Source organism: Gnatocerus cornutus, chromosome 7 (assembly GCF_029298725.1).
Source record: "Gnatocerus cornutus isolate USDA-ARS CGAHR chromosome 7, icGnaCorn1.1, whole genome shotgun sequence".
NCBI classification, from domain to species: Eukaryota; Metazoa; Arthropoda; class Insecta; order Coleoptera; family Tenebrionidae; genus Gnatocerus; species Gnatocerus cornutus.
Window position 1 is genome coordinate 17355276 of NC_142239.1, and position 28000 is coordinate 17383275.

General features: G+C 35.0%; 3 protein-coding genes across 9 annotated transcripts in view; 2 read left to right on the top strand and 1 right to left on the bottom strand.

Annotated features, from left to right (window-relative positions):
- LOC148171844 (histamine H2 receptor-like) lies at window positions 1–20207 on the top strand. 3 transcript variants are annotated; one of them, XM_088042447.1, is made up of 6 exons: window positions 1–47; window positions 3716–3787; window positions 14294–14456; window positions 17281–17538; window positions 18113–18322; window positions 18370–20207. In XM_088042447.1, exons 3-6 carry the CDS (start codon window positions 14352–14354, stop codon window positions 19606–19608), a joined length of 1812 nt encoding a protein of 603 aa, XP_087898573.1. In that variant the 5' UTR covers window positions 1–47; window positions 3716–3787; window positions 14294–14351; the 3' UTR covers window positions 19609–20207. The 3 variants fall into 3 exon arrangements, with proteins under 3 accessions (XP_087898573.1, XP_087898575.1, XP_087898574.1); XM_088042449.1 differs by having other exon boundaries at window positions 3–47; window positions 14294–14450; XM_088042448.1 differs by lacking the exon at window positions 1–47 and adding an exon at window positions 121–139.
- On the bottom strand, window positions 4467–23457 carry LOC148171845 (uncharacterized). 2 transcript variants are annotated; one of them, XM_088042450.1, is made up of 11 exons: window positions 23367–23457; window positions 22946–23020; window positions 10402–10469; window positions 10257–10357; window positions 10025–10210; window positions 9821–9935; window positions 9712–9772; window positions 9232–9364; window positions 8670–8952; window positions 8415–8575; window positions 4467–4660 (listed from the first exon to the last, which is right to left on the bottom strand). In XM_088042450.1, the coding sequence occupies exons 1-11, from the start codon at window positions 23383–23385 to the stop codon at window positions 4483–4485; spliced, it is 1380 nt and encodes a 459-aa protein (XP_087898576.1). In that variant the 5' UTR covers window positions 23386–23457; the 3' UTR covers window positions 4467–4482. The 2 variants fall into 2 exon arrangements, with proteins under 2 accessions (XP_087898576.1, XP_087898577.1); XM_088042451.1 differs by lacking the exons at window positions 22946–23020; window positions 23367–23457 and adding an exon at window positions 10587–10721.
- Window positions 23362–28000, top strand: part of LOC148171846 (scoloptoxin SSD14-like) — an 11673-nt gene continuing 7034 nt past the window's right edge. The window contains exons 1-3 of one of the 4 annotated variants that reach the window (XM_088042444.1): window positions 23362–23445; window positions 23518–23571; window positions 27073–27294. In XM_088042444.1, coding sequence (XP_087898570.1) covers window positions 23519–23571; window positions 27073–27294 — 275 coding nt within the window. In that variant the 5' untranslated portion in view covers window positions 23362–23445; window position 23518. The other 3 variants (XM_088042443.1, XM_088042445.1, XM_088042442.1) reach the window with 3 other exon arrangements.

Consider the following 28000-nt stretch of genomic DNA (forward strand, 5'->3'; position numbering starts at 1 on the left):
TTCAAGTTTATGGCTCGTGTGATCGGAACCAATTTAAACATCCGGTGGTAATATGTAAACTAATTTTAACTGAAAGTACTATGGTAACCCCTCCACCTGTAGGTCTCATTTTTCGGACCCTCATCGAGTTACGAGTTTGGTAACGAACTTGTCCTCACTAATAATAGTTGAAATCCCATTATAAAACTTTGGGAGACCCTATTTTGCTTGATTGGAAATGTAATCACTCAAAGCTTAAAATGCAAATAATCCCGCTCTGTGTCCTCTCAAGCAGACAAAAGCGACTTTTTCTTCGAGTTTCCATTTTGATTAATTTTTAGTGGAGTTTTGGCTTTGAGCCATTTCAATGCTTCTAATGGGCGAATAAATTTCAAAAATGGCCTTCATTTTTTTTAATTGTTTTACGTTGATTTCCGCCTCCTTCAGAGATTCTGAATATTTTAGGAGTAGCTTCCAAGCAAGGACGCACATTTAAGCCGACACGAAAAGAGTGTCAATATCCTGAAATGTGAATAATGTAGAGGATGAACCGCCGCTTTCAAAGGACTGTAAAGATTACGTTCATGTGTGAATGGTAAAGGAGATTTTTTAATATTAATAACGAAGAGAAAAAAACTAATAACGCCTAGACTTTTTGGTAAATATTTTGACAATCGTCCAATTTTAAACCAGGCGAAGTCTATTCTTTGCAGTGTCTATTTACATAACAAAATTAATGTCCGTCGAGCACTTTCATTGATTAATGTTACTTTAACCACAACAATCGATCGATGAATCTCCAAACCAATTAACGTTGTAAATCTATAGATAGGACCGACGATAAACCGAGCAAAATTGAGGTTTGTGCTGATCTTAAAAACTCGAATCAATAAAGTCTAACCTTTAACACTTTTTATTGCCTAATACGGAAGCAACGACAGCAGCCAACCGACACGAAACTTTACAAAAAGTAGCAATTTGCTCAATTAAAACCGTGATAAACTCGCCATCAAAGCGGTGGAAAATTAATTCGAGATTTCAATTTTCCCCACGTTATTAAGTCCCAATCAAATTTGTATTTAAATTGATTGCGTTGGTGCATTTGTAAGTTTTCGACGCAGGGAATTGTCTACTTTCAATTACTTTTTTGTGACAGCGAAACGACAATAATCCTGGCACGTTTTAAACAAGACAGGCGGATTTCACTAAAAAACGAATTAAGGTTCGGCGTATTTATTTTCTATTTATTATATTAAGGCACACATAAAATCCGATTTGATCTGCTTTATTTTCATTCAATTTTGAAACGATTAAAAGTTCACGGGGTGAATTTTATCGAGGCTCTGTATAATTTCCTATTTCCACTTTATCTCTTTGTTTTGACGGAATTATGGCTCAGGGTTACCCCCAACTTTTACTAGTTCTTTAGCATGCCAACTTCTAGATGTTTATTTTTAGTCCCACTGCAGATATCGAGCAATGTAAAAACATGATTTTAGAGAAGGGGCGACAGGGTCATTATTACACGATTTGTTGCAACACTGATCGATGGTCGGCAATTTCATCAATTTTTCCACAAACTTGCCATAGGACAATTTATTTTTTCCTAGTTATTTGAGGAAACTCAGCATCATGTCGTAATGAATCATAATTAGCCTCGTTACGACGAATTTAACGATCTTGTTTGACTGAAATCGAGCAGTTGAGTTGCAGATTCAATTAGATCCGAACTATTAAGTAAAATAGATGATGAAAGGTTTTCGCTAACTCTAAATTTAGTATTGCTAAAGTTGTTGAGGATATTTTGGTAATTTTCTAAAGCTTTAATTAGATTTGTGTGGTGACTTTAAAACAGTTTACTTACTGTCCATCTAATTGGGATAATTGAGAGAGATATTTGCATTTCAGATTCGTCTTTTGCTTTAGGCAAGAATATTTAACGGGATTTCAAGAGGTAGTTAAGACAGTGCGAAAATGTAAGTGGAATGTTTTAATTTTCGAGATGATTTATTAAAAATCTAAAAGTCGGTTGGGTGCTTTTTTTTTTGGGGAAATTTGTATTTTTCTTAATTTAATTAGGAGTTATAAAAAACACAAAATTCCCATGTAAAATAAGTATAAAGACAATTTATTAAAATAGGCGCATCCACCATTTTTTAACACTTTTAAAATATAAATAAAACGCATTTTGAAGTTATTCTAAGCTTCCCAGTACTTTTTTATCTCTAAGAATAACTTTCACACTCTTCAAATCGACACAATCTACAATAAAATAGTCGAATTCCATATAATCAGAAGATTTTGTAAAAAAATAACAAATTAAATATACTGAACGCATTTGCAAAGTTCTTGAATTGCGCGTTTATTCAATCAGATCCTAAAAGTGTTTCTCAATGAGTTTTAAAAGCAAATTCTGCTACGCAAATATCACACACCGTTTGAGACGTTTCAGTTACGATTTTCCTACATTTAAAGGAAATTTCTAAGCGTAATAGCTCGCATATTGGAAATTCCCATTCTAATAATTTTCCTCCCGATATCAAAATATGGTGGATGCGCCAGGTCAGCTCAGATTGCGACCAGCACAGATTTAAATTTTCTATTATATGTCCACCTCGTTTTACCGCCCATTCAATAAAAATAAAGCGTCCAATTCTATTCTTAGTTTCTGTCTAAAGTTTATCCAACGTTGTTTAATTTTCACTCCACTCGCAATTTTATCAATCCTGCCTACTTTGAATGAACGTAAAAATGCCATCGGCGTTTATTATTTCAATCCTGTCTTTCCTTTGGTTATTTTATATCGCGTATCTCATTTTTTTATGTCGAATAATCGCAAAAACGTGGAATATTTAGACTGCTGCATTTGTCAAAAGCTTGGAAAATGAGAGTTCGGGGAGCTCGTCAGGAGATAGACACTTTGATAATTTTAATCAAACAAAAAGGATTAAAAAGGATCGAAATTTAATCAAATTCGTAACTGAATTCAATTAAAAATTATTCATTGTTTCCCCTTGTGAATTTGTTATAAAAGTTGTAATTTCGAATTGTAAAAGTTCAGTAGTTTAAAAAGTAACATGTTAATAAGAAAGTCTGGCCTTTGTGATTTATGAGTGATGAATATAACAGACGTCTGGATGTTCAGAAAATTTCATTTTTATTAAGTTGGGAAAGTTTGGTATGAAATTACAACTTTGAATACGTTGGTTTTTATAGGATTTGCGGAGTCTTACAAGCTATTTATTTTCCGTTTCAAAATACGATAATGGTGAAGTTTAATAAAAGGAATTAGAAGACAGTGCCGTTAAAACTTTGAATCTAGCTCTAAAGACCGCATTATTTATACAAAGCCTAGATAAATATTTACGCAGAGATGTCCATTCATTCAAATATTTATACCAAAACGAAATGTGTTAATTTATCGCGTCGAGCTAAAAAAATCGTGAAAAATGCAATTATGGTTAGCTCTGTTGCTGCTTCCACTCTGATTAAAATGCTCGAATTACGCTCAGTCTATGATCGTTTAGAATTTAATTCATTCTATTACTCTAAGAGCTTTCTCGTTAGTCGGCAAAGGCTTTTTAGGTGGTGTTAGGAGATTGCGTTTTTATTGCGACTCTCCGAGCAACAAGTGCTCGTCATTGTAAAACATTAAATTCGAAAGACGTTGCTTACACTTAACAAAACTAATTAGCTAAACCAATTTAGAATCCTCAAGTAAAGTAATTTTTTCCAGGGTTGTCTCCACGGGTTCGACCAACTTGAATGCCTTAGAATGTTTTAAGTTGAAAAATTGCTGAAGACAAAGGTAAGTAACTTTGAATGCCCTTTTATCTCATAAAGGCAGACTGGGATTTCAAGCAAACACGCTTTGTCCTGTTATTCCTCCACTCACTCATTATGTCTGACTATCGGGGTTGGCAATTAGTGGTGCACGTCAAAGATAGACCCGAGTGAATGCAGCAATTATTCGGTCTTCCGTTTCAGTATTCTGTGATATTAATTTGCCGTTACCGTTGAGGTTTCCACAGAGGACGACAAGAAATGTGATCGAAAAAATGGCGGCACTTCATACAATGGAGCTTAGAAGTCTTGTCTGGAAGGTCAGACGAAATGTTTTGCGGATTTCGAAGAATTCTTATTTTTCTCAATTTTGTTAAATTCTTGAGAAATTGCCTGTTTTTACGTTTAGACAGGCGAATTAACGTGAAATCTCTCCGAACTTTTAAAAATTCACATTCACCCTTAAATTGTCATCAACTTCTACACCAAAATTACACGGGTTTCTTTCCACTAATCCAACCTCAAATCATCCCATTTCCACAACCAATTTGCGGTAGTCTTCTCATTATTCAATTTGATTTAGTGCTTGTTAGGGTGAGATATAAGAAATGTTGTTTATACGTCTGAAACATCGATCGCAGTAAAAAACCGTATTTCCTCCTTTGTGGAGCGATTCACGTGTAAAAACTTTAATGAAACAGACATTAGAGAGAAAAAAATTTAATCGACAAGTTGAGCGACACAATCGGTATTGGCGATGGCCTGTAATAGGGCCTCTTTGACGTAGGTCTCTAGAACATTTAAACCTTTCTGACGCAGGTGTCCAACCACCCAAGATTTCAATTTCGGGGTGAGCCAACTTAGAGATGCTAGACCGGCGATGTCGATGTCGATGTCTCTGCAAGAAATTCTTTTATCAAAGGATCATAACCATAGAAATAGAATTTATAAACCGCTGCACACTGTCAACAGGCAACGAAATCAGAAAATGAATCAACAACACGTTAAAAAACGTTTGCTCGTTAAAGTTACCACGTAAACAACACTAGAAATGCAAATAATTATCAATCTAAATCATGCACCCTTATAAAAACACGCTGGATGAAATTTTCGCTTAAATAAACATCCACGGATCAAATAAAATATTCAGTTTAGAATCTGAAGTGGTGCTAAATATTTATCCTCTTACAACACTCCAAATTTATTAAAGTTTGGGAAAAAAACTCCAAAAGCCATCCAGTCTTGATTGGTACTTTGAAAACGAGCTTTGTGTTTCGCAAACTTGTAGAGCTGTGTTTGCAACATTCACGTGATAACAGTATCAATATACAACGCGTGTGAGCGACAGAGAACTCTCGAGTTTAATTAAACTAGTCTTTGAAACTAAGTGTTATGTGGGGAGAAAAATCGACAAAAATTTTCATAACTGCTTAACTTAAACTTGTTCATAAATCTAAGAGTGTCTCAACTTTACCATTTTTCCGTGGGCTTAGAAAAATAGACAGATCTAAACACTGACGAAGTCAATTAATTTCATAATTTATGACATGAATGCGTCCTTCATTTTTTGGCTGCGTGTTAAAAATTCTGATTTTTAATCTGGGCCAAGACTATAAATATTTGAGCCAAGTTTGAAACAATGAGATTTCAACAAAAACTGTTGTAGTTCTCGGCTGCGACAGCAGACGTAAATATTTCTTTGATAATGTGCTAAATCTTGAAATATGTATCCGTTGATGTCTTCAGATCTTCTGTTTTTACAATAAGAGAATTTCCGCTCATTTTTTACCAATCTGATGGAGTTAATCTACTTTTGAATGTCTTGTCTCCAAGTCAATTATCCTTCCTCCTCCACGCGATTATCTTCTCAATTATTCTAATACGCGTTCGAAGAAACAGCTAATTTCCCTGTTTGATGGTTTGTCGTGGAGAGACTCCTAGCAAACCCCCTCTCATCGTTGAATATTTAAAATTTAATTTTTTGCCTCGGGAATTCCAATGTTGAAATGTAAATTCAACGATGTGTATTTTATTCAAATGGGTCTTCTCTTGTACCACCTGAGTGCATTTCAACTTCCGCGTAATTGAAAATAGTGGTTCGTGCTCGCACCTGATCGTGCTAATCAAAAATGTCTCGCATAAATTTATTTTGAGCAAAAGATAAGATCTTTACGCAAAAGACACGATCTAATTATTTTAGTTTGTTATCTAGGATAATCCTTGTTGAATTTGCATGAGGATTTAACTGAGAATTCCTACTCAGCCGCTTGTAATATGATGACACATCGAAAAATCTGTAATTCCTTTTGAGCTTCTCTCCCTTCAAATTCGCAATCAAAATAAAATTGAGGGATAATGAGCATATTTTACACCACAAAGGAACGCCGTTCTCGTGATTTTAGCGAAATTACGCTTTTTCACCGAAGATTATTTTAGAATGATTCACTCGTGCGGTATAAATAGTTTTGGGCACACTCGCGCGGCCAAGGTTGGATATTTCGTAAAACAATATAAACGAAAATAAAAAGTTTAAGATTCTTCTAGAGGATTTTTACAGGGCTTCAATTTTTTTTCACTCATTCGCTCTTCATTTTTGAACTGTCTCTAACTCGTGCGGTTCTAATTCCGCTGAATTCTAAAAAACCGTCCATCTTTATGTTCTTTTACTCTTTCGGCAACCTTTTGACGTTTTAGCAGAACTACCAACAGTTCAAAGTAAATCCCGCTTTTCATTCGCCCATGTGTAAAGGAAGGAGCATATTCGTTTGTGTCTAGAAAGCTGTTGCATCACTTCCGGAACTTCATTGCTGCTGCTCTATTGTAATTTCCGGAATTTCCGAACACTTTAAAGCTCAGCTTCCGAATTTCGAAGCTCTGTCGTGACTCATTTTTCCAGAATCTTAAAATCAGAATTTGGAAAAGTGGGCAAATCTTCATGTTTGTAAATTGCTCATCCCGTTCCGGGCGTTGCATTTAGAACGTCTATTAATAATGTATCAAGTCTGAGCTTTCAGTAATAAACCGTTTCACCCCTTTAAACCGCCGTCCAGTTCAGAGAGAAATTTTTGGAGCTCTCGCAATAAATATTTAATTCTCCCCGAAAGGGCAAGTTTCAAAGAAATCGTAAGATCCAATCCTGGATTATAGTACTATCATCTTTTATATCCAGTTATGACACCTATAACCGGAAATTGGCCGCGTGTCCGAAGGTGAGTTTTTCAAATAATATTCGATTGCGTGTCGTTGGAATAATCCGAGGAGTTTTATATAGACTCCGGTCCAATTAAATATGAATGGAGGTGGAGTAAAAGGGTTTCAACTTTGCATGGAATGTCTTCACTTTTATTGTATTCTTTGACTTTGAATATCGTAAAACAATTTGATGTCTCTTGACATTCCACATAGTTAATACGCTTCGTTACTTCCATGTGATGAATTTCCGACGGTATTTGCTGACAACCGTCAAGAACATTTCCAACGGATCTATTTTCACATCAGACTAATTTCTCTGTAAACAGAACGGTGAGCCCCAGGCTTTGATAACACGCATTAAAATGGAGCAGTTGTCAACGGTGTTTAACATTATCCGGAGCTTAATCTCTCAAGCTCGCCAATTTTTATTCATCGATTAGATCCGCGGGAAAAGAAAATAGTAAATAGAATAATATTGTTAAACCTCGCGATTGCTTTTAAGTAAATATTTACTTATTTGTTCGACAATACACGGAAAATAAACACTACCGAAATCAAATTAACTCAAGCTCGACTTTTCTCTCATTAATATTCTAATTATGTATTAAATCCGCGCTTGTACCAATACCATAAATTATTGCCATATTTTATGTAATCGTGTGTCCGATAGCGTGATTAATTGATCAAATTTCCGTACAAACGGACTAATTATCCTGCGGTGCAGAATTTCATAACTCTAAATCAAAATTCATTTGTGGCCACACGTGGAGTGTCGGTAATTATTCAAGAATATAATTTAATTACTTTATTGAAGTTTTCTTTCATTAGTTTAAATGGTGCAGTTTAAATCTCACTCACAAGCAAACGGATTCTAAATTTTTCATTAAGAGAGTGCTTTTAATTTAATGCAATTCTATCGATTTCACAAGAGTTTTAATCTAGCAGATCATGAAACAACACGGAGTGTTTATCTCGACCACGTCGCGGAAATGAAGCTCTGATTTGAAGACAAAATTGTAGTTCCACCAGCGCCAAAATATTGACCCAAAACCTGGAAAAAAAACGCAGAAAAAACTCGTTTGAAGTTTTGCTTACCTCGCCCACATTCAAACGAAGAGAAAATTTATTTAGTGTTGTGTCATTATTGAGCAATTTCGGTGAATCTATAGACATTACATTAGCGCCGAAGCGATCAAATATTCGTGGTCGAACTTCGCTTCGGAACAATTAAAAGCGAGCCAAACTGCACCGACCGACGCAAAATTAAAGTAAACTTTTATTTTTAACACATTTCCTTTCCTCGACAAGTTATTAAGACCGCGGTGTGCTATTTAAAGTAGGAATTTGCGGTGTTCTCTGACTTTATAATAAGCGAACCCTGAGGGAAATCGGTGGAAAATTGCGTGGGAGGACTTCAAAATTCAATACATCTGACAGTAACGAAGAATGGAAATACATACTGCACATTTGTGACTTGGACGGAATCTAATTGAGTAGAGCACCTCTCGCCTTCTTTCTTCACGGTGATTTTGAGAAAAATCTGATTTTTGTAGATGGAACTCTTGATGCTGCCCGTAACAATGGTGTCTTCGTAGGAACAAGTATAAGCTTCGTAGCCATGCTATTAACAAAATCCGATTATTTGGTTGTGATCCCCAATTAAAATTGTTGTGAAAGCAGTTCGAGGAAGAAATTATTTTATATTTTCGACTTACTTTGAACTCTCTCAAATTAATCTCTCCGTATATCGTGAGTTTATGTTTATCTTCATACAAACTAAAACTGTGCAGCCTCGTTAGAGTAGCGAGGTCCTGTAGGAACCCCTCTCCTGTTCTAACAGTTCCCTGTTGAACTCCCGACGCCTTCCCTTTGTAGACGACGTCGAAAGACGGCGTCGTTACTTCTCTCAACTCTTTAGCGACTAAATAGTCTTTGGCGGAACACAAAACGGAGTCTAGGAGTTTATTGGCACGAGTTGTTTGTTCTTTGGCGTATTCTCTAGAAATGAGGTTTTCCAAGTTAGAGCGAACTCCCTAACAGTATTTGTAATTTTTTTTGCTCCAATTATTACCAATTCCGTAGCGTTATCACGCATACAAAACGGTTAATGACAGCGTAAAAGTGCTTTTAGAGCGGCATTAAAAACGGTAATTTTGTTCCTAATCAAGGTAGAAAATTACCTTCGCCGATATCCGCTCTTTATGACACTGCAGGTCGTTATGACTTATTATTATGGCTCTTTATAATTGATTCTACCGATGGAGACAATTTTCTTACCGATACTCCTCGTCCTTGTCCATCAGAAGCTCCGTCACGGAAAACTCCACAACCACCTCCCCCAACTGCTTATGCAACAAACTAGACAAAATTTGCGTCAGTTGCACCCATACAGTTTTCCCTAAAGTGGCATCTGTAATCACCAAATTCGATTATTACGGGTCTGTCTTTTAAATTCATCGCATTAATCGGGGGCTTCAGGGGATTATTTTGTGATGCTTTTAAACAAATTATTTTCCCCAACGGGTGAGATCTCTTTGGGAAAAGAGTCGCAAGGAGACAATAAAGTGGGCAGGACCGGTTTAGCTTTTTTCAATTACTGTTAATCTTGTAGTGACATTTAGAATGCCGGAAATTGAGAAGCACGTGATGGATTCAGAATTGATTCTAAAGGACGTGTTGGCATGGGCGCGGCTAGATTTACAATGGGAAGATTTCCGAACTGAAGAGAAATTTTTTGTCATGGAGTAATTTTCTTACCCATATCCGTGTCATTAATTTCATTCTCCACAGTATTATCCCCATCCACATGATAGCCAACCTGAAACCAAACCGATATTCATCCCCCACATCCATTATTAACCCTCACCCTGACAAGGACATCACTTGGTTCATATTTAATGTCGTAATTTTGTGGAACGAAAGAATCTTGTTTGAGCATCAGCCCAATTTTACCATTAGCCTTGACATTGTTGAAGCCGATCCTGTCAAAAGACAGATTAGCAAACTCCATTAAAAATAAATCCCTCACGGGACCGGCAATAAATAAGAATTTATAGCGCTTCAAACTTACACAATACGACCGACGTGCGACACGGGCAACCATTTTTTGAGCGTTGTATTGTTGGCTTCGTATTCCCCTTCAATTCGGAGATTCCCGAGATTCAAGCTGAGGTCCAGACAGGACATGGGGAGGTTACAAGACATTTCTTGGATCCTGAAGTCAGGGATCCAGGGGAATTTCAATCCGCGCAACTCTCTGAAAAATGACGAGTTAAACCGGGATTGGAAGGATACGGACTTACATTTTTGTGTCCTCGATGGACAACAGGACGTCGTCGAGGTGGTGCACATATCTATTCGCGTTCTGCTTCCTCTGTAGTCTAACAGCCTCGTTCCTAAAAGCCTGAAGCCAATTACTTCCAGTGAATCCCCCGAAATCCCACTCACCCGCTTCAAATTCTCATCAAAATTCGGCGTCACATCCAGAAGGAGTTGTTTCATTTCGCTGGGCAACTCTGTGGAGAACATGATCGCGGGAATTAGTAAAACTCACATGTCTGCGATTTTTCTTCATTTCTACACTTAAGATTAGATAGGAGTGATAAAATTCAAGTGAGCGAGCAGAGATTTACCTTTCGCTTGCAGGTACAGAATTTGAATAACAAATAAAACAACAGATGACAGTTTTAAATTCATCTTGTATTGAGACTGAAATAAAAAGAGGTTATCGCAACGTCCACAGTTCAGATTTGTTTTTCAATAAGCTTGGATTTGACGGTTCCAATAGAGCTGTCGAGGCGAACTTGAAATGTTTTATCTATCAGCTGAGAGATATTAAGTAATGATGAAGTCAGTGACGTCACTGAGAACAAAGCAATAAATTACTTCTGTTTACCAATGCTGACATTTGCTTGACCCAATTAGTGGTTACCACTTTTTACTGAAAAATTAACGTGTTTAAACAACGCAGTTATTTATACCCAAAACCCATTGATTGACCCAATACATATAAAAATAGTTTTATAACAAACAAACTCTCATTTTGTTGCATTAGGATCAATAACAAAAAGAGAGCACTTCTGCAGACTATGTGACTTGAGACGAAACCACAAAACCATTAATTCTCGGTTGTGATTCCCATTTGTTACAATTCACCGAACAGAAGGAGAAGGTTCGGTTTATCAAATAATTTAGAGAGAAGTGAAACGTCAGTCTTGATTTACTGCGGATTCTTTGTGCTTGTACATTTTACAAGGGCGTTATAAGAGCATCAGGTGTAACATGATGTAATATGACTAGACAGCCCTCTTGGCAGCTCTTGAAATTGATAGAAATAATTAACATAGTGGAGTAAGGAGATTAAAGCTGAATTTCGAGCCTGATTTATGAATAGTAATGTTATCCGTTTGACTCCTCTTTGACGATCACTTTCATTTCAGTATTTTTTAATCTTCGCAAGTCCGTTTGTCAGTCGGCGTTCTTATTGTGTTTTACAGCCTTTGAACTGCGATTTCGCTGGAGCTGGTTGTGGAAGTACAAATTTTATCCACAGGGGAAATACTAGAAACCCTCAATTACATAACAAGTTACATAATTTTACGTGTCCGTTCTATAAAGTTGTAATTTGGTGCATTTTAACGAATGTTTATAAGATTTTTGAACCAACATCAAAAATCAAAATTTTGACTTGTTGGTTCTAGAAAGTTGAAATTTGGTGGAGTTACTAAACAGGGTTATGACAGTAATCTCCCAAAATTTTACTCCTCTGTAAATGACAAAATTGCAGCATTACAACGAATGTGGGAATTTTTTTTTTGCTTTCTCTGAAAACAAAAATTTTAAAAATTTGACTTGGCGGTTTTATAAAGTTGCAATTTGCTCCAGTTATCAAAAGAGTTTCAAAATTTGATTCCTCTAGCATTGCATTTAATAAAATTACAGTATTTTAACGAGAATTCACTCACCATAGAATCGACCAATAAGAGACATTTATTTTTTCAAATAAACCAATCACAGCAAACTATTTTTGGAAATTTTCACTAGTGAAATTTTAAGTGAAAATTTACAAGGCTTTTGATTCGGTTTAGAAGCAAAATTTTTTAAAAATTGACTTGTTGGTTCTATAAAGTTGCAATTTGGTGCAGTTAGCAAACACAATCAACACAGTAATCTCTTGAAATTTTATTCTTGTAGTGCTGTAGATGACGAAATTACAACATTGTAACAAAAAAAATTGGTTTTGGTTTGTCTTAGAAACAAAAATTTTCAAAATTTGACTTGTTAGTTCCATAAAGTTGCAATTTGGTGCAGTTAGCAAACAGGGTCAAGACACTAATCTCCAGAAATTTTATTCCTATAGTGCTGTAGATTACGAAATTACAGTATTTTAATGAAAATTTTTATAGCTATTGATTTGTCCTAGAAACAAAAATTTTAAAATTTGACTTGTTGGTTCTATAAAGTTGCATTTTTCTGCAATTAGCAAACAGGATCAAAACAGTAATCTCGCAAAATTGTCTTACTGTAGTGCTGTAAATGACGATATTACAGCATTTAAAGGAAAATTGGAATATTTTTCCACTCTCTAAAAAGATACATTTTCAAAATTAAATTTTTCTATTTTATAAATTTGAAATTTGGTGTGCCTATGAAACAGCTTTAAAACAATAACTTTCCGAAATTTGATTCCTCTGGCATTGCAAATAATGAAATTACAGCATTTTTACAAAAATTTTTTGATCTCTTCTAGAAACAAAAATTTTCAAAACTTGTTTTGTTTGATCTATAAAGTTGCAATTTGGTTCAGTTAGCAAACAGGGTCCAGACAGTCATCTCCCAAAATTTGATTCCTGTAGTGCTGTAGATGAGGAAATTACAGCATTCAAGGGAAATTTAAGATTTTTTTCCTCTTTTTGAAAACAAAAATTTTTTAAATTTGACTTGTCTGTTTTATTAAGTTGCAATTTGGTGTGGTTAACAAAAAGGTTTAAAGCAGTAACTTCTTAGAATCTGAATCTTCTAGCATTGCAGATAATGAAATTTATGAAGTTTTTGATTTGTCCTAAAATCACAAATTTTCAAAACTTGACTTGTTGGTTCTATTAAAATGCAGTTAACAAAAAGGGCCAAGACAGTAATCCCTCAACATTTGATTCCTGTAATGCTGCAGATAACGAAATTACAGCATTTAAAAGAAAATTTTTCGATTTTATTAGCTCTATTTAAAAACCAAAATTTCCATAATTTAACTTGTTCGGTCTATAAAGTTGTAATGTACAATTATCGAACAGGTTCAAGACAACAAGCTCTCAAAATTTCCTCCCTGTAGCATCGTATATTACGAAATTACATGGAAGTTTTTAAAAAACTTAAAAACGAAGATTAAAAATAGTAAAATTTCGTAAAATTTTAAAGATCTGAAATGTGGAGAATTTGTGAGTCTCAGAACCTGATAGTTAAAGAGCCAAAAATGCAAAGGGTTGAAACGGAAAAAACTTCCGCACTCCCCCCGGACCATTCAAAATTGTAAAAAACCCAATAATATATTCAACCCTCCTGTTTGCATTGTTTCCGTTGTCCAGTATTCCCTAATCGCCATTTCCACTGCCGCCATTTTATGAAAAAACTGGAACGGCACGTGACCTCCAATAAATAAGTGAAATGGTGAATTTTCCAAGGGAAATTGCGTGTGGGCTGATGTGACTTCAATAACTGATTTCCATGAATTTCATTACGGAAGACACTCCTCCAAAGACCTCGCATTAAAACGAGAGAAATGGATATTTGTAGTCGAGGTTTTGTGTGATGTGGATTTCTAATTGGCAGATATTACAATGTACAGTTTAAACTATGTCAGGAATGCATGGAAATTTCAACGCCGAAACTTAGCGTCTTCCTTCTTGCGGTGCAACTATAATTAATCCCGATGCAATTAAGATAGCCGCACAAGAAACGACAGTAATTCGATTAGCTGGTGACTAAATCAAGCACCGGGAATTAACATCCCCGACGTAATCAATTATGAAATAGTAAAGAATCGTTTCACGACGTCATCAAACGAAATCTGTATTTCCCAAATTTAGAATCCAATCGATGGACGACAGGTCAAGGATGTGCTCAAAATTCGAATTGATCGATTGTGAAAAACAATTACGGTTGCATATTTTATAAAGACATGAAACGTGTCGTGTACAACTGTAATGACATTTTGTTTCCTCTATAAATGAATTATTTGAATGTTGGCGGGATTGTTTTAGTGGGATTTGCATTTTTTACCGCTCATGTTGGTACAACCACAAACAGCACGGAATTTTATCGTTGCATGCTTTCTTTTTTTTAGATGTAGTGGCGGAACTGCGCGCCATGGAAGTCGTGAAGTAGCCCGGAACAGGACCGGAATGACATCTATGTTCCTCGACGTCCCACTAATACTGATTTCTTCATTGGGAATTCTATTCAACGGCTATATAGTGACCGCTGTCCTTCTCACCAGACAGGTAAATGTACGTGGGAACCCCTCGAAAACTTCCAATTAAACTTGGAACAATTTAGGCCAAATTAATTATCTCACACTCTCATTACTTTGTACATTGCAAGTTATTAATAGGCTTTTAACGTGTAATCGAGCGAACGCCCTGAAATTTCAAACTATTACCTCTGGAGGAGTTTCCAACTAGAGAAACCATTTAAATTTCTGCACAAGGGCGCCAACATGACAACGTTGCATTTCATAATAATTAATAATTGTGAGTTTGAAGTTTGGCAGATTCGTTACGATTAGTGGAAAGAGGAGTTGCGGATTTATTAACATTCTTCGGCGGGAAGTTGCATAATGAAATCGGGCTATGGCGAGGAATTTTAATCATGAATGATATTTTCAGATTAGGCGTAAAAATTGGGTGGAAAGAAAGCAGAAGTGGTATTACGTTTTTTGATGTAAATCGATAATATTTTTACTGCTTCTCTGTTTTTGTTTCATTCAGCGGTTTGGGGTGCAATTCCCAAGTTCATTCATTCATTTCGGGTTTTGACATGCTTATTTCTAGGTGCTCATGTTTTCTGTTTTTTTGTTCTTGTATTTTTAAATATTCTAGAATTCTCTCTTATTAAATTTTCTAGATTCTTGATTATCTTTAATTCATTTCTAAAATTCTAAAATGGCGTCTAAGATTGTAAAAATTAAATAATTTTAGAAAATCTTTGAGTCTCGGAAGCGTAGAGGGATCAACTTCGTTTTTTTAAAAATGGCATTGACAGAAAAAAAGTCGTACTGCCAGAAAAAATTCGCACTGCCAGGTAATAAAAGTGACTTCAACGTCCAGCACGATTTAAGAATGGCTCATTTCAGCACGATTTTTGATGCCATAATGAAAAATTACTAAAAAATGTTAAAGAAAGAAGGTTAGATATAAACTAAATTTTAAGCTAGCTTGACTTTTAAAGCAAAATTCGAAATAAAATTCCAGCACATGTTCGTTGAGTTGATGTTAGATTATAGGCCACTTATGCAACTGGGTTTAGAATCTCCTATTTTGTAAAGTTTGGAAATTCCTCGTCAAATTTTAATAATCTCGATGAATAAAATAACTCTGTCGATTTCAACTGAGATTTCAAATACAAGAAATTTACTTGAAATCAGCCCTATAGTTTAAATTTTGAAATCCAAACAAACTCTTATTGAATGTACGAACATTAATAATAAATTAACAGATAATTTGTTATTTCCTGAATGAATAATTGTCTGGAAAATTATTTAATAGTCTATACAGAACGATTCTTGGATGATTTGACGACTCTGGCGAAATTTTCAATAACAAAAACCTTTTGGTTGTGTTTTATTAATTATGAAATGCATTTTTCGGCATTTTAACCAGTTTATCCCCGACAGTTTGTATCCGTCAAATTGGTTCCTTGCAAATTCGTCCCTCGGTCAGATCGTCTCTGGCTTTTTCGTCCCCAGCTTTTTAGTCTTCAATGCAATTCACCTCAAGGACAATTCGTTTTACTGTTATTAATTTTGATAATAAAAGTGTAAAAACAAAAGATATTTTAAAATATAAATTGATATCTGTAACGCAATGCTGCTTTACACTGATATAATTAATTTTATCTCAATTAACATTTATAAGACATTTTGTGATGTATAAGTTTATTAGCAAACGAAAGATACACATAAGGAGTATGTAATAATGACCTAGCAGGGAATAGATTATTGTTAAAAAAAAATCATTTTTGAAAAATTAAAAAAGCACATGTGTGTCTAACAATAAGATCAAACAACTTTCACTGAATTTTCAACACGTCCTACTAAGAATCTGAGAAAACATACAAATTATGAAAAACTGATCCAATCATGTGCTCGCAAATAAATGTACGTTCAGATTGCAACAATGCATTCAAGCAAAGCTTTCATGGACCAGTTTGATGGGGGCCAATTTCCAAAGGAACGAAAAAACCGGGAACAAATTGCCAGGGACGAAGTGAAGGGTGCAAATTGTCGGGATCGAACTGTCCACAAATCGTAATAAAAGCACTCATGTTCCGTACTAAAATAAAGATTTGACACATTTTTATGACAGATTTTAGCAGTTTTATAACATTTATTTTTTCAAATTAACCAATCAAAGCAAACTTTTTCTTAAAATTTCAGTTCCTTGTCAGTTCGTTAAATTCTCATGACGAATCTAACCAGAGTGTTCGTAGTTTGTTTCCCCAGACAATTAATCGTCGAAACAAATTACTCGTCTGTCGGCAAAATTTCATTTTTGATTTCTCTCTGTTGTACATTTTTTTAAATTTTTGACTGTAATTGAAGCTTTTATTTTGGTACTTATATTTTTAAACAGGTATATTTTTTACTTTCTGCTTGTAACTGTAGCAACCAAATATGTTAAAAAATTTATTTGCAGTGAATTTTGCAGTGGAGTTAGTCGATTTTTTGTACTTTATTTGGCGGCAAAAATTACTATTTTGTGTTAATTTGTAATCTATGGATGAAAGCGTTACACCACTTCCATTTTTTAGTTTTTTAGGAATGTAAAAACTTCACGAAATTTACATTTCATAATGAAAATCCACATGAATAACGTATTACTTGTTGCATTTAAAGTTTGTTATGACAATAAAACAAAATAGAAGTGCGTTGTCCTCTCTACGCTTTCGTAGTGAGCTGTAAATTTCGGATATCAAAAGCTGAAGAATTAAAAATATTGAACTTACAAGATGCCCTTCAATGCATTCTAGTTTGATTTTTCCTGCTGTCTTCTCATTTCCTTAAGAAAACGACAAAGTTAAGAATTTTAACTGTGAGTGCGACTTTCTGATTAGGTGACGACAGCGAACAACATCCTTCTGTTGCATCTGGGCGCAATCGACGTGGTCCTCGGCATCCTTTTTCTGATCTTCACAGTGCCCGGTTTCTCCAAGTCAGAATGGTCAACAAACGGACTTCCGTGCATTCTTCACGGCTTCTTATACAATCTGTTACATCCCTTAGCATTGTGGACCATTTGCGGTTTGAATTGTGACAGATACTACGCCATCGCAGCCCCCTTACACTACAGCCACATCGTGAATGCCAAAAAGGTAAAACCGAGCTTTGAAGTGGTCACGCAAGGGAATTGTCTTATTTCATTTAATAGTAATGTCGTGGTTGATACAATCGTAAACAAAAATAGACTGGAGTAATGACATAAAAAGATCGATGGTAAAGTATTGATCGGGTTTTTCTCGGATTTTCATTATTAATTAAGCAAACATTTCTGGGGCGTTGAGTAAACGGGTGAAACAAAGGTATTTGCTAAGGTTAAATACCATTACTTTATGAATTATGAGTTGGAGCAGCAATTAGTGAAAAATTGACGCGAGCTCGGTGAAATTTCGTCGATAAAGAAAACTCCCAGCTTGCTTTTCCAGTAATTTAACTTTGCGGGTTCATTACGCAGTGATAGCATCGAGAAAGCGGAAGATATAAATATCTCCCGAACGATAGAAAATTTCCATTTTGCTAACGGGAGGACAAATATAATATTTCTAATTACAAGACATTTCTTCTTGTTATCCTAACGAAGTGACCATGATAACGACGTCGTTAGCGCGGACAAAAATAACAAAAATCTCATTAGGTGACACGTGACGTGTAGCAAATTAGTTCTTCTAGGTCCTCGCGGGCTTAGCCATCGGTTGGATCATCTCGTTCCTCCTCTGCTTACCACCGCTCTTCATGGTCGCTCCGTACAGCTACATCCACGGATTGGCTTCTTGCGCACCTGATTTTTCCTACGGTCCTGGTACCCTCTGGTACTCCACCCTCTACACAGCGTTCACTCTTCTTCTTCCCGCGACCCTCATCATCTGTTGTAATCTAAAGGTAACCCTCGAGGTACCACCTCAAGAAACTAACACTCCATCTTACAGATTTTGATGATAGCGCGGTACCACCGCCACCGCATCGCCTCGGCTATCTACGAAGTAACCCTCTCAGCACAAGTGACAATAACTCATCAAAGAAACCCATTTTTCGTCCCTACAGTAACCTCCCCCAACAACCCCCCGAAATTCAAGGGGCGCAGCGCGGTCTACTCAGTGTTCCAACTAGTCGGGTCTTTAGCCCTTTTGTATCTTCCGTATTACAGTCTGATCGTCTGGGAAGCTACGAGTGGTTCGTTCGAGCGCATCTCCAAATCGATCCATCCTCACTTTTTCACGACTGCCATGGCGCTGTTGGTTTGTTCGCCCCCAGTCAACGGGTTCTTGTACGGTGTTAAAAGCAAACCGCTCCGGAAAACCTTCAAGAACTACTGGAGGAAAAAACAGACCAAAAGCGAGGTGAATCAAGAGATTCAAGCGCGGACGCCGTCCACGTGTGGTTCCAGAAGACCCTCGCTCACTCCTCTTGGGTTCTTATCCAAACCCACGTTACAATCGCGGCTGTCGGAAGCCCTATTGGATGTACAAAAAGCAGTGAATAGCCCCCAGAAACACAAAATCAAAAGAATACCAACGGAACTATCCTGGCGCCCGTCGTCAGCCAACAGTCTGAACCTCATCACCAAAGACGAGGTGAAAAAAATGAAACAAACGTCCAGTTGCAACACCCTTCAAGTCCCTGCGAACGACACCGAAATTTCCGTTATAACAGAAGACCAGAAAACCCCCAAAATCCCCAACAGACTCAGCACCAACTCCTTCCTCCAGAAGATCTTCGGATCGGACGCCACCGAGAAAAAGAGCGAAGTCGTGCAGAATATTCTAGACGCAACACCGAAGCACTCCCCTAGGATCACCATCACGAGGACTTGTTCCGAAGAGAGTGACGGGTCGCGACGTGACACCATCACGAGGAAACATTCCTTGTCGAGTACAACTCTTCTGGAGCGCAAGTGGCGGCAGTTGAGGGAAACGGAAGAGAAGAACTCTCCAGCGACCACGACGAAGCCGTTGTTGGACAATTCGAGCAACGGAAGTGATTCTTCCGAAGCGTCGGAGACGTCGAGTGGGAAAATCTTCATGGCGTTGGATAACAAGCTCCAAGAAACCAATGAAAACCAAATATTATTGCTCACGTGGCCTCACAAAAGTGGAGAGGACAAAAAACCGAAGCCGGTTTTGTTAAAACAGAAAACAATACAATCACATGATGTTGTTCTGCATTAGGTTAGTTTAATGTGATGTTGAATGTGATAATTAGATTAATGTGAAGATGGACTGGGGTTATTTTATTACTGTTGGCTTGTTAGTGTCACCTGTTATAACGCGATTATTCAAGTTTTAAATGTCTAAAAACTGTTGAAGTTTAAGTACATTCCACGTCAAAGTATATACATGTAAGAGGTGCTTTCAATAAAACGGTAATTTGTTATTGTCAAACTTGAGGACGTGTCAGACTAATATGACAGATAACATATTACAAGACCATCAGCTTAACAGAATAGAAATTTCGCTTCAATTTGCTGAATCACAGGGTAACAATACAATCGTTTTGTACGGAACAATTGTCAAATGCATATCTTACATTAATAAACCGATCAGTATTAAAGCGACTCATAGGCGATAATTAAAATAAGGGAAGCTACTTGTACTAATTTTCACGGTGTACCTGTTACTTTGTTCTGTTATGTAAAAAAATCTATGGAATCTAGTCAATCTAGTCATTTTAGTGTCCTGTCGTTAGTTTTGTTGTTTTTTATTATTTACAAGCAACTGTAATAGATATTATTAGGAGTATAATTTTCTTAAATAAATGTTAAAAATTATGAGGTTCTTATTTCCCTGCATCCTCAGAGTGTAGCAATTTAATTAATTAATACGATGCATTCGTTGGGGTGTTCGCTCAAATTAAAATTCAGTTGGCAACACCCAAGGGAGTAGGAAATAAAATTTAGGGATAGGGTTCCACTGCTGGTAATTTTACATGGAATTCACAGGATTTTTTCCCTTGGACGTGCTATAAATTACAAGTGCTTTAATTTGAATTTTTTAAATCTCTTAGATTGTGAGGTTTTTAGTTTTTTTTTTAATTTTCAGGCTTTTCCGATCTCAGTTCAGTTGTCTGAGTTTTTCAAATTCGCGGGTTTCTAATTCACAAAATTTTTAGTTCTTCAGATGAGGTAGTCACTGCTTAGATTCCTTTAGTTTTGATTTTGCAAGTTTTAAGACCCAATTTTCTGGTTCTTTGGGTTCTAATTTCAAGTTCCTTCTCAAGATTTTTAGGTAATGGATCTGAGTTTTATATCACTAAAAAATCAAATTCTAATTTTTAAAATTTCTTCTTTGTTTTATGTGAGTGGGTGGGTACTAGTAGGTTCGATTTTTTCTTGTTTAAAACCTTGCACTTTCAAAATTAAACCTAGACAAAAATAAACCGGCAAACCGTAGGCTGATCAAGAACCCTATCAAATCAGAATCCTGAAGTGCTAAAAATATAGTAAAACTTGATGAAATTTCAAAATCGGGATTTTTTTTTGATAAGAACATGCTTAGAAAATGGTAAAAATCTTGGATTAATTCTAAAGTAAAAATTTCTTAAAAGTGTAGGTCATATTCGAAATTCGCAGTATTTAGCACAGATAATCAAATCAACATTTTGAAAGATGTTACGTCTCCAAATTTTATAGACTTATTGTTAAAACTGTCAAAGATACGGAATTTAATACAAAATTTTAGACCATTTTAATTCATTCTTAAGAATAAATTTTTTTTTAATTCTTATTGCTTGTCCTAAAATTTCGTAGTTTGGCGCAGTTTTTGATTATGGCGGAACCGATAACTTTGCCAAATATCATTATTTTAGTTATTTTAGCAAAAATTGAAAATGGTGGAAATCTTGGATTAATTCTAAAAAACAATTCTCAAATGACTCGTTTTTGTTCTAAATTTTTGTGATTTAGCACAGATAATCTACGTTTCAAATCTTACGTCTCCAAATTTTATTGATTTATACCTAAAGCTGTCAAATATACGAAAGTTAATACAAAATTTTAGGAAATTTTAGTTCATCCTGAAAATAGACATTTTTAAAATTTTTATTTCTTGTTTTGAAAATTTGTAGTTTTGTGGAATTACTCAGCATGTCGGAACTAATAACTCTGCCAAATATTATTATTTAAACTTTAAAACCGCAAAAGTTACAGAATAAAATAGAGAATAATAAAATCTTGGATTAGTTCTAAAATAAAAAATTCTTAAATGTTTCGTTGTTGTTCTAAATTTGTATGATTTAGCACAATACCAAATTTTATTCATTGACGACTAAAACTGTCGAAGTTTCGAAATTGAATAAAAAATTTTAGAAAATTTTAGCTCGTCATGAGAAAAGAAATGTTTTAAATTCCTGCTTTTGCTTCTAAAATTTGGTATTAAACATATCGACGATAATAACACCGCCTAATTTCATTCTTTTGACTTTAAAACTGCAAAAGTTACTAAAGACAGTACAAAATGATATGGAAAATTCTAATTTCTTGCTCTTGAAAAACTTTTCTAAATTTTATAATTTGGTCAAAAGAACGGAATTTAATAAACTAGTTAATTCAACTCAATTTATTAAATGTGAAACAAATTTAACGCCGTTTTGAAATTTCATGGATTTTAAAGATCCAGCTTTCTCCAGTTCTCAGCCTCGATCTCTTATAGATCTTCACGATATTAAATTTTTTTTATTTTATTTATTATTTCCAACTGAGCCGACATAATTTCAATTTCAAAGTCATGACAACCACGACTGCTATAAATGACCATTGATTCACACCTCATTATTTATTTACCCCATTTTTCAATGCGCATGAATTTCATTCCCAAAGAAATGCCACAAAAGTGCGACGTTTGAACAATGTTTGTGTCAAACTTTCAAAAATTTCGAGTCACTTTCGTGTAGTGTAACTTTTTGTGAAGAAATGGACGAAATGGAGTCGGAAACCACCAAATTATTGAAAGGAGAAACGGACGCCATTGAACTTGAAAAACGGCAGTAAGTGAAACTAGCTGTACTAAAATTGTTATCTTATCTGTTAATTAATTTGCATTAATCCGGTGAAATTGTAATTTTGGTTCGTGCGTAAATAAAACAATGGAGGTTGTCGGTATGCAACCAACAATACCGAGAAAATGCGCGATAAAAATTTCCTTCGATTCGGGGAGAAACTAATTTTCTTTGTACGAAATAAAAGAAATTAAAATTAAATTAAATTGAAAGGTAAAGAGGCGGGTGCTCGGACTGTTTTTCGTCAAATTAAAAAAAGGAAATTTCCGTTTACCATTCAATGTCATTCACCTTATTTCCCCATTTCCTCTTTCATTGAAACTATGAAATATGACCAACCGGAAGCGCGTATAAAATTATCCATATTACACTAAACAATTTGTGCATGGCAGCAGATGCAATCCCAATGCACTCTCAATTGGGTAATTACAGGAAATGGAACAAGTTCAAGGCATTAGATAATTGCCGCTTGAATTAACTCGACTCTCTTATCAAAATAGAAAATCCACTCACCCTTCAAAAAAATCATACTCTGAGGAACGGCGGAATTTTCGGATTCCGAACGGCTGGAGTCAGCCGAGTGAGTTTCTAAAACCACAAACTAAAATTATTACAAAGTCAACGTGGCTCAAGTCGAAAGCGATAAGGATAAGGCGGGGATTAGGCACATGAAATTAGTAAGACGGTGGATATTACTCTACCGAAACGGTGATAAGCGGAAATTGGAAATAAAAATTTTCAGAGTAATGCGTTCGTTCGAGCACCGCTCTTTCCACTCCCTCTCCCGAACGAATGCTCGAACGCTCACATGGAGGAGATTCCACGAATCTGTGAAATCCCGGCAGCCACAACCTTGGCAGAAAAGTCAACATTGTTGACCAGTGCACCGCGTGCTAGGCTCGCCCCCAAACCCGCCATCCTCCATCAGACTCACCGTCAGTCGAAGAACTCATGGCTGCAGGTGTGCCGCGTCAAACCTTACTATTGTGCGACTGACCGGAATTCTCAAAAAAGTGCGCAACTTTAACTTTCTCCAAAGAAAAATGAGCGTGTAATTGATAGATTACAAAGCAATTTTCTTGTAGGATGACCATCACGTCGCTCGATATTGCCGAAGGAACGGTCGGCCGAACTCGATTGTAAGTCACTTACTTAACTTAAGTATCTGATCAGCTGCTGCGTCTGTTGACTCTGATTTTTATCGCGGGAGCGTTAAATTACGGCGGTACGGGCGAGAAAAATGCCATTAAAGTGTCAGCTTTGGTGAGGGAAGTCATCGGAGATGACAGACGTTGAAGAACAGTATCGGATTGTGGGGAATCAGAATAAGAGACGGTATGTCTAGTGATTTTTGAGAAATTTTGGCGGGTCGCGAAAAAATTGCGTGCGGCATGAAGTCTCTTAATGATCAATAAAAAAGTTAATTACCAGTCATTTTATTGGCAAGGTTCTTCTATTCTTCTTGATGACTTGTCGAAAATTAAGGCGAACGAACGCAGTTTTTTTTTAAATTGAAATAATTTATGATTGTTTGAGTTGCTTTATCTGTTACCTTCGTCAAAAAGAAGCAGTTTCTACATTATAGGTCAGTTAAACTCTAATTTTTGAGTCGAAAAATACCCACATCATTCGCCCACATTTTGCCCACATCATTCGTCACTTTGTATCATCGTGCCCACTTAACTTTTGTTATCGAAAAATCTGTAAAATCAAGAACATGTCAATTGATAACAAAACTTTAGATACAATAATATCAAAAAATTCATCAAATTTTATAATATATGGAATAAGGACGACTCAATGTTGGTAGCTCTGTTGTCATCTCGGATGACAGCTGCTAACAGATTTCGGCGTCTAAAGGGTGCTTCAATTTTATACTAATTTTTTACATTCTATTTGAAATAACGCAAATTTAATTAGTATAAAGTTGTTAAAAATGAAAGGATGTTAACTCGTGAGGTCACTAAATTGCAAGTCTGTAATTTTAACCACATCCTGTAGCTCTCGTAGAACAAATAGAAAATGATGAGATTTTAGTTATAAATTTTACAAAGTAATTTTTTTAATTCTTATTCTAAAATGTTATTTAACGGTTCAACTATCAAAGGTACGGAATATAATGAAAATTTTTATCTCGTTCTGAGAATACAAACTTTTTATTTTGTTTTTTTGTTCTTTTAAAGTGTGGTTTAGCGTAATTAATAAGGACATTGAAGATCGTAATTTTCCCTAATTTCATTCTTTTACCTATAAAACTGCGAAAGTTACGCAGTATTATTAAACATGGTGGAAATCTTGGATTAGTTTTAATAAGAAAATTTCTTAAACGTCTTTTTCTTATTCTAAATATTAGTTGGGCCGAAATAATCAACTTTTTGAAAAGTGTTACGTCTCCAAATTTTATTTATTGATTTATTGTAAAATTTGTCAAAAATTCGAAATTTAATACAAAATTTTAGAAAATTTTGTTTCGTTCTGAGAAAAGATTTTTGCCAAATTAATTTTTTTTTCTAAAATTTTGAAGTTTGGCTCAATTACTTAGTATATCAAAACTAATAATTCTACCAAATTTGAAATTTCATTATTTTATTTTAAAAGTTACAAAAGTTACAGAATAAAATAGAAAATAATGAAAGTTTAGGGTTATTTCTAAAATACAATAAAATAAATATTTCTTAATTAATAGTCTCGTTCTTATTTTAAAGTTTTCACAGATTATCAACGTTTTAGAATATATATTCTAGATAAGAACGAGACAATAAAAAATATTTATAACATATGTTATGTCACCAAATTTTACTGATTGATTGTAAAAATTATCAAAGATTCAAAATTAAAACTACAAAATTTTAGTTTGTCCTGAGAATGCATTTTCTTTTCATTTTTAGTTCTTATTCTAAAGTTTTGTAGTTTAGCGCAGTTACTCATTATAAATAGTTTGATATCAAACTTTCGGAATTTAATACATTTAAAAAAAATTAGGTTCATTTTGAGAAGGAAAACTTATTATTATTTTTTCTTCTAAAATTTTGTAGATTGGCACAGTTACTTAGCATATCAAAACTTTTCATAATTTTATATTGAAAATTGTAAAAGTTACAGAATAAAATAGAAAATTATGGAATATTGGATTCGTTCTGAAATGAAAATTTCTTCTTGTTCTAAATTTTTGTAATTTAGCATAAATAATTAACGTTTCGAAAGGTATTACGTCTCCACATTTCATTGATTTATCACAAAAACTGTCAAAGTTTCGGAATTTAATACAACACTTTAGAAAGTCGGTCTAATTTCATTATTTTAGCATTAAAACTGAAAAAATTACAAAATTAAATAGAAAATGGGGGACATCTTGGATTAGTTCTAAAATATATTTTTTTAAGTGTCTCGTTTTTGTTTTAAATTGTTGTGATTTATATTTTCCAAATTTTATTGATTTAATATTAAAACTGCCAAAGAAAGGGAATTTAATACAAAATTTTTGTTCGTCCTGAAAATGGAAATTTTTGCATTGTTCTTCATTATGTTATTTTGTTCTAAAATTTCGTAGTTTGGTGCAGTTACTTTGCATATCGAAACTGATGGCTCGGCCAAATTTCATTATTTTAGCTTGAAAACTGCAAAAGTTATAGTAGAATAAAATAGACATTGGTGGAAATTCTTGGGTTAAATCTAAAATAAAAGTTTCTTAAATGTCTCGTTCTTCTTCTAAATTCTTGTGATTTATGCACAGACAATCAACATTTCGGAAAGTCACGTTTCCAAATAATATTAATGCACCATTAAAACTGTCAAAGGTTAGGAATTGAATACAAAATTGTAGTTTGTCATGAGAAGGAAAATTTTTTAAATTTCTGTTTTTGGTTCTAAAATTTTGTAGTATACATATCGACGGTGATAACTTTGCCAAATTTCATTTTTTTGACTTTCTAATTTCTCGTTGTTGGAAAATCTTCTCTAAATTTTATAATTTTGGCGTAAAAACTTCCAAAAAACTAAATTTAATAAAAGATGGTGAAATTTTTAAACTAGTGATTCAACGAGTTTATTCAATTATTTGCAGGACATACATCACCGAAAAATCCAAGGCTGAGCCATAATTATTAATAATCTCATAAATATTTGATGTGCTGCCTGCGCAATCTGTTTGATACGTCACTTTCATTCCCAAATATTTTCATCTAACAAAGTGTGCTTTGTTTCTAAAAACGTGCTAACCAGACGAAACACACAAACTTTACAATTTTAATTATCACAGAAATTAGCATTTCCCTATATTACCATAAACTAATATTAACATAAATCGTTCACGGTCTGGTTAAAAGCACAATTATCTCCATCTGCATCGAATTTACCGCCCTCAAAATCGCGCAAGTTTCCCTTGAAAATCGATCACCCTCGCCACCTCTTGCGTCAGTCAGTCACGATGTAGCACCAAAAACTAACCCCTAAAATGGTTGATTTTAAACACTTTTTAACTCCTGCAATTATTGGAAAACGGTCGGTACTAGTCCACCGGAAATGTCGCCGGAAAAACGATCTATCCCGGAAAAAATTACTAAATCCCGGACGAAACTGCGATAATAACAAGTATGCTCAGTTAATTTTTGACTTTTTATTAACTGTCTTTGTTTCTACAGTCCAAGGCTCAAGAAACGCTGCATCATCTTCATCGTCGTGGTAATCATCATCTGTGCCTGTATCGGATTTGCCTGGCATTATGGACTTTTCGGGTCGAAGAACGAAGATCAACTGGTACCACCAAATCCGGTGAAGAGTTTACCACCGTCTGCTTCCAGGCAGAGGAAGTTCCGGAAAGCCGCGGTTTGTGCGGACGGAGCTGCTTGCGCCGAGATAGGAAAGTGAGTTTTCAAGCGTTTTCCCGCAACCGATTGTACAACATTTTTCGCATCTAGTTCGCTTTTTATTAAGAACTTGTCAACCTTGATTTAATGCGTTGATACCGATCGCTGCAGATGGCATCTGGAGCAGTAACCTCAGTGGTCAAGTTGCAAAAAAATTGGGAAGGATTGTCTAATCAGACATCTGTAAAATTATAACGATGTTAATTGCCAAATAATTGGGATAGATTAAGAGACTGGGAATTGGTGACGTGTGGTTATTGGTTGTAATTTTGCTCTGTAATTTTGTACTTTGGCACAATTGATTAATAGGGGAAGAATAGATGACTTGTCGAATTTAATCATGATCGCGTTAAAATTACCAGAACTGCAAATTATAATTAGGCATTTTGCATTTTTTGGTTCGTTCTAAAAATATATTTTTTTTAAATCTGCTTCTTTGGCTCCACAAATTTATACTTTTGCACAGCTAATAAATAGGATAAAAATAGTCATCTTACCAAATTTTAATGTGGTGGCATTAAAATTACCAGAAATAGAGACTATTATAAAACAAATTAGATGTTTTGATTCGCCCTAAAAATAAAATTTCTGCAACTTGTATCTTTTGCTCTAAAATTTTATTCTTGGGCACAGTTAATAAATAGAACTAGAATAGTCAACTTACCAACTTTTAATTTGGTGGCATTAAAATTACCAGAAGGCC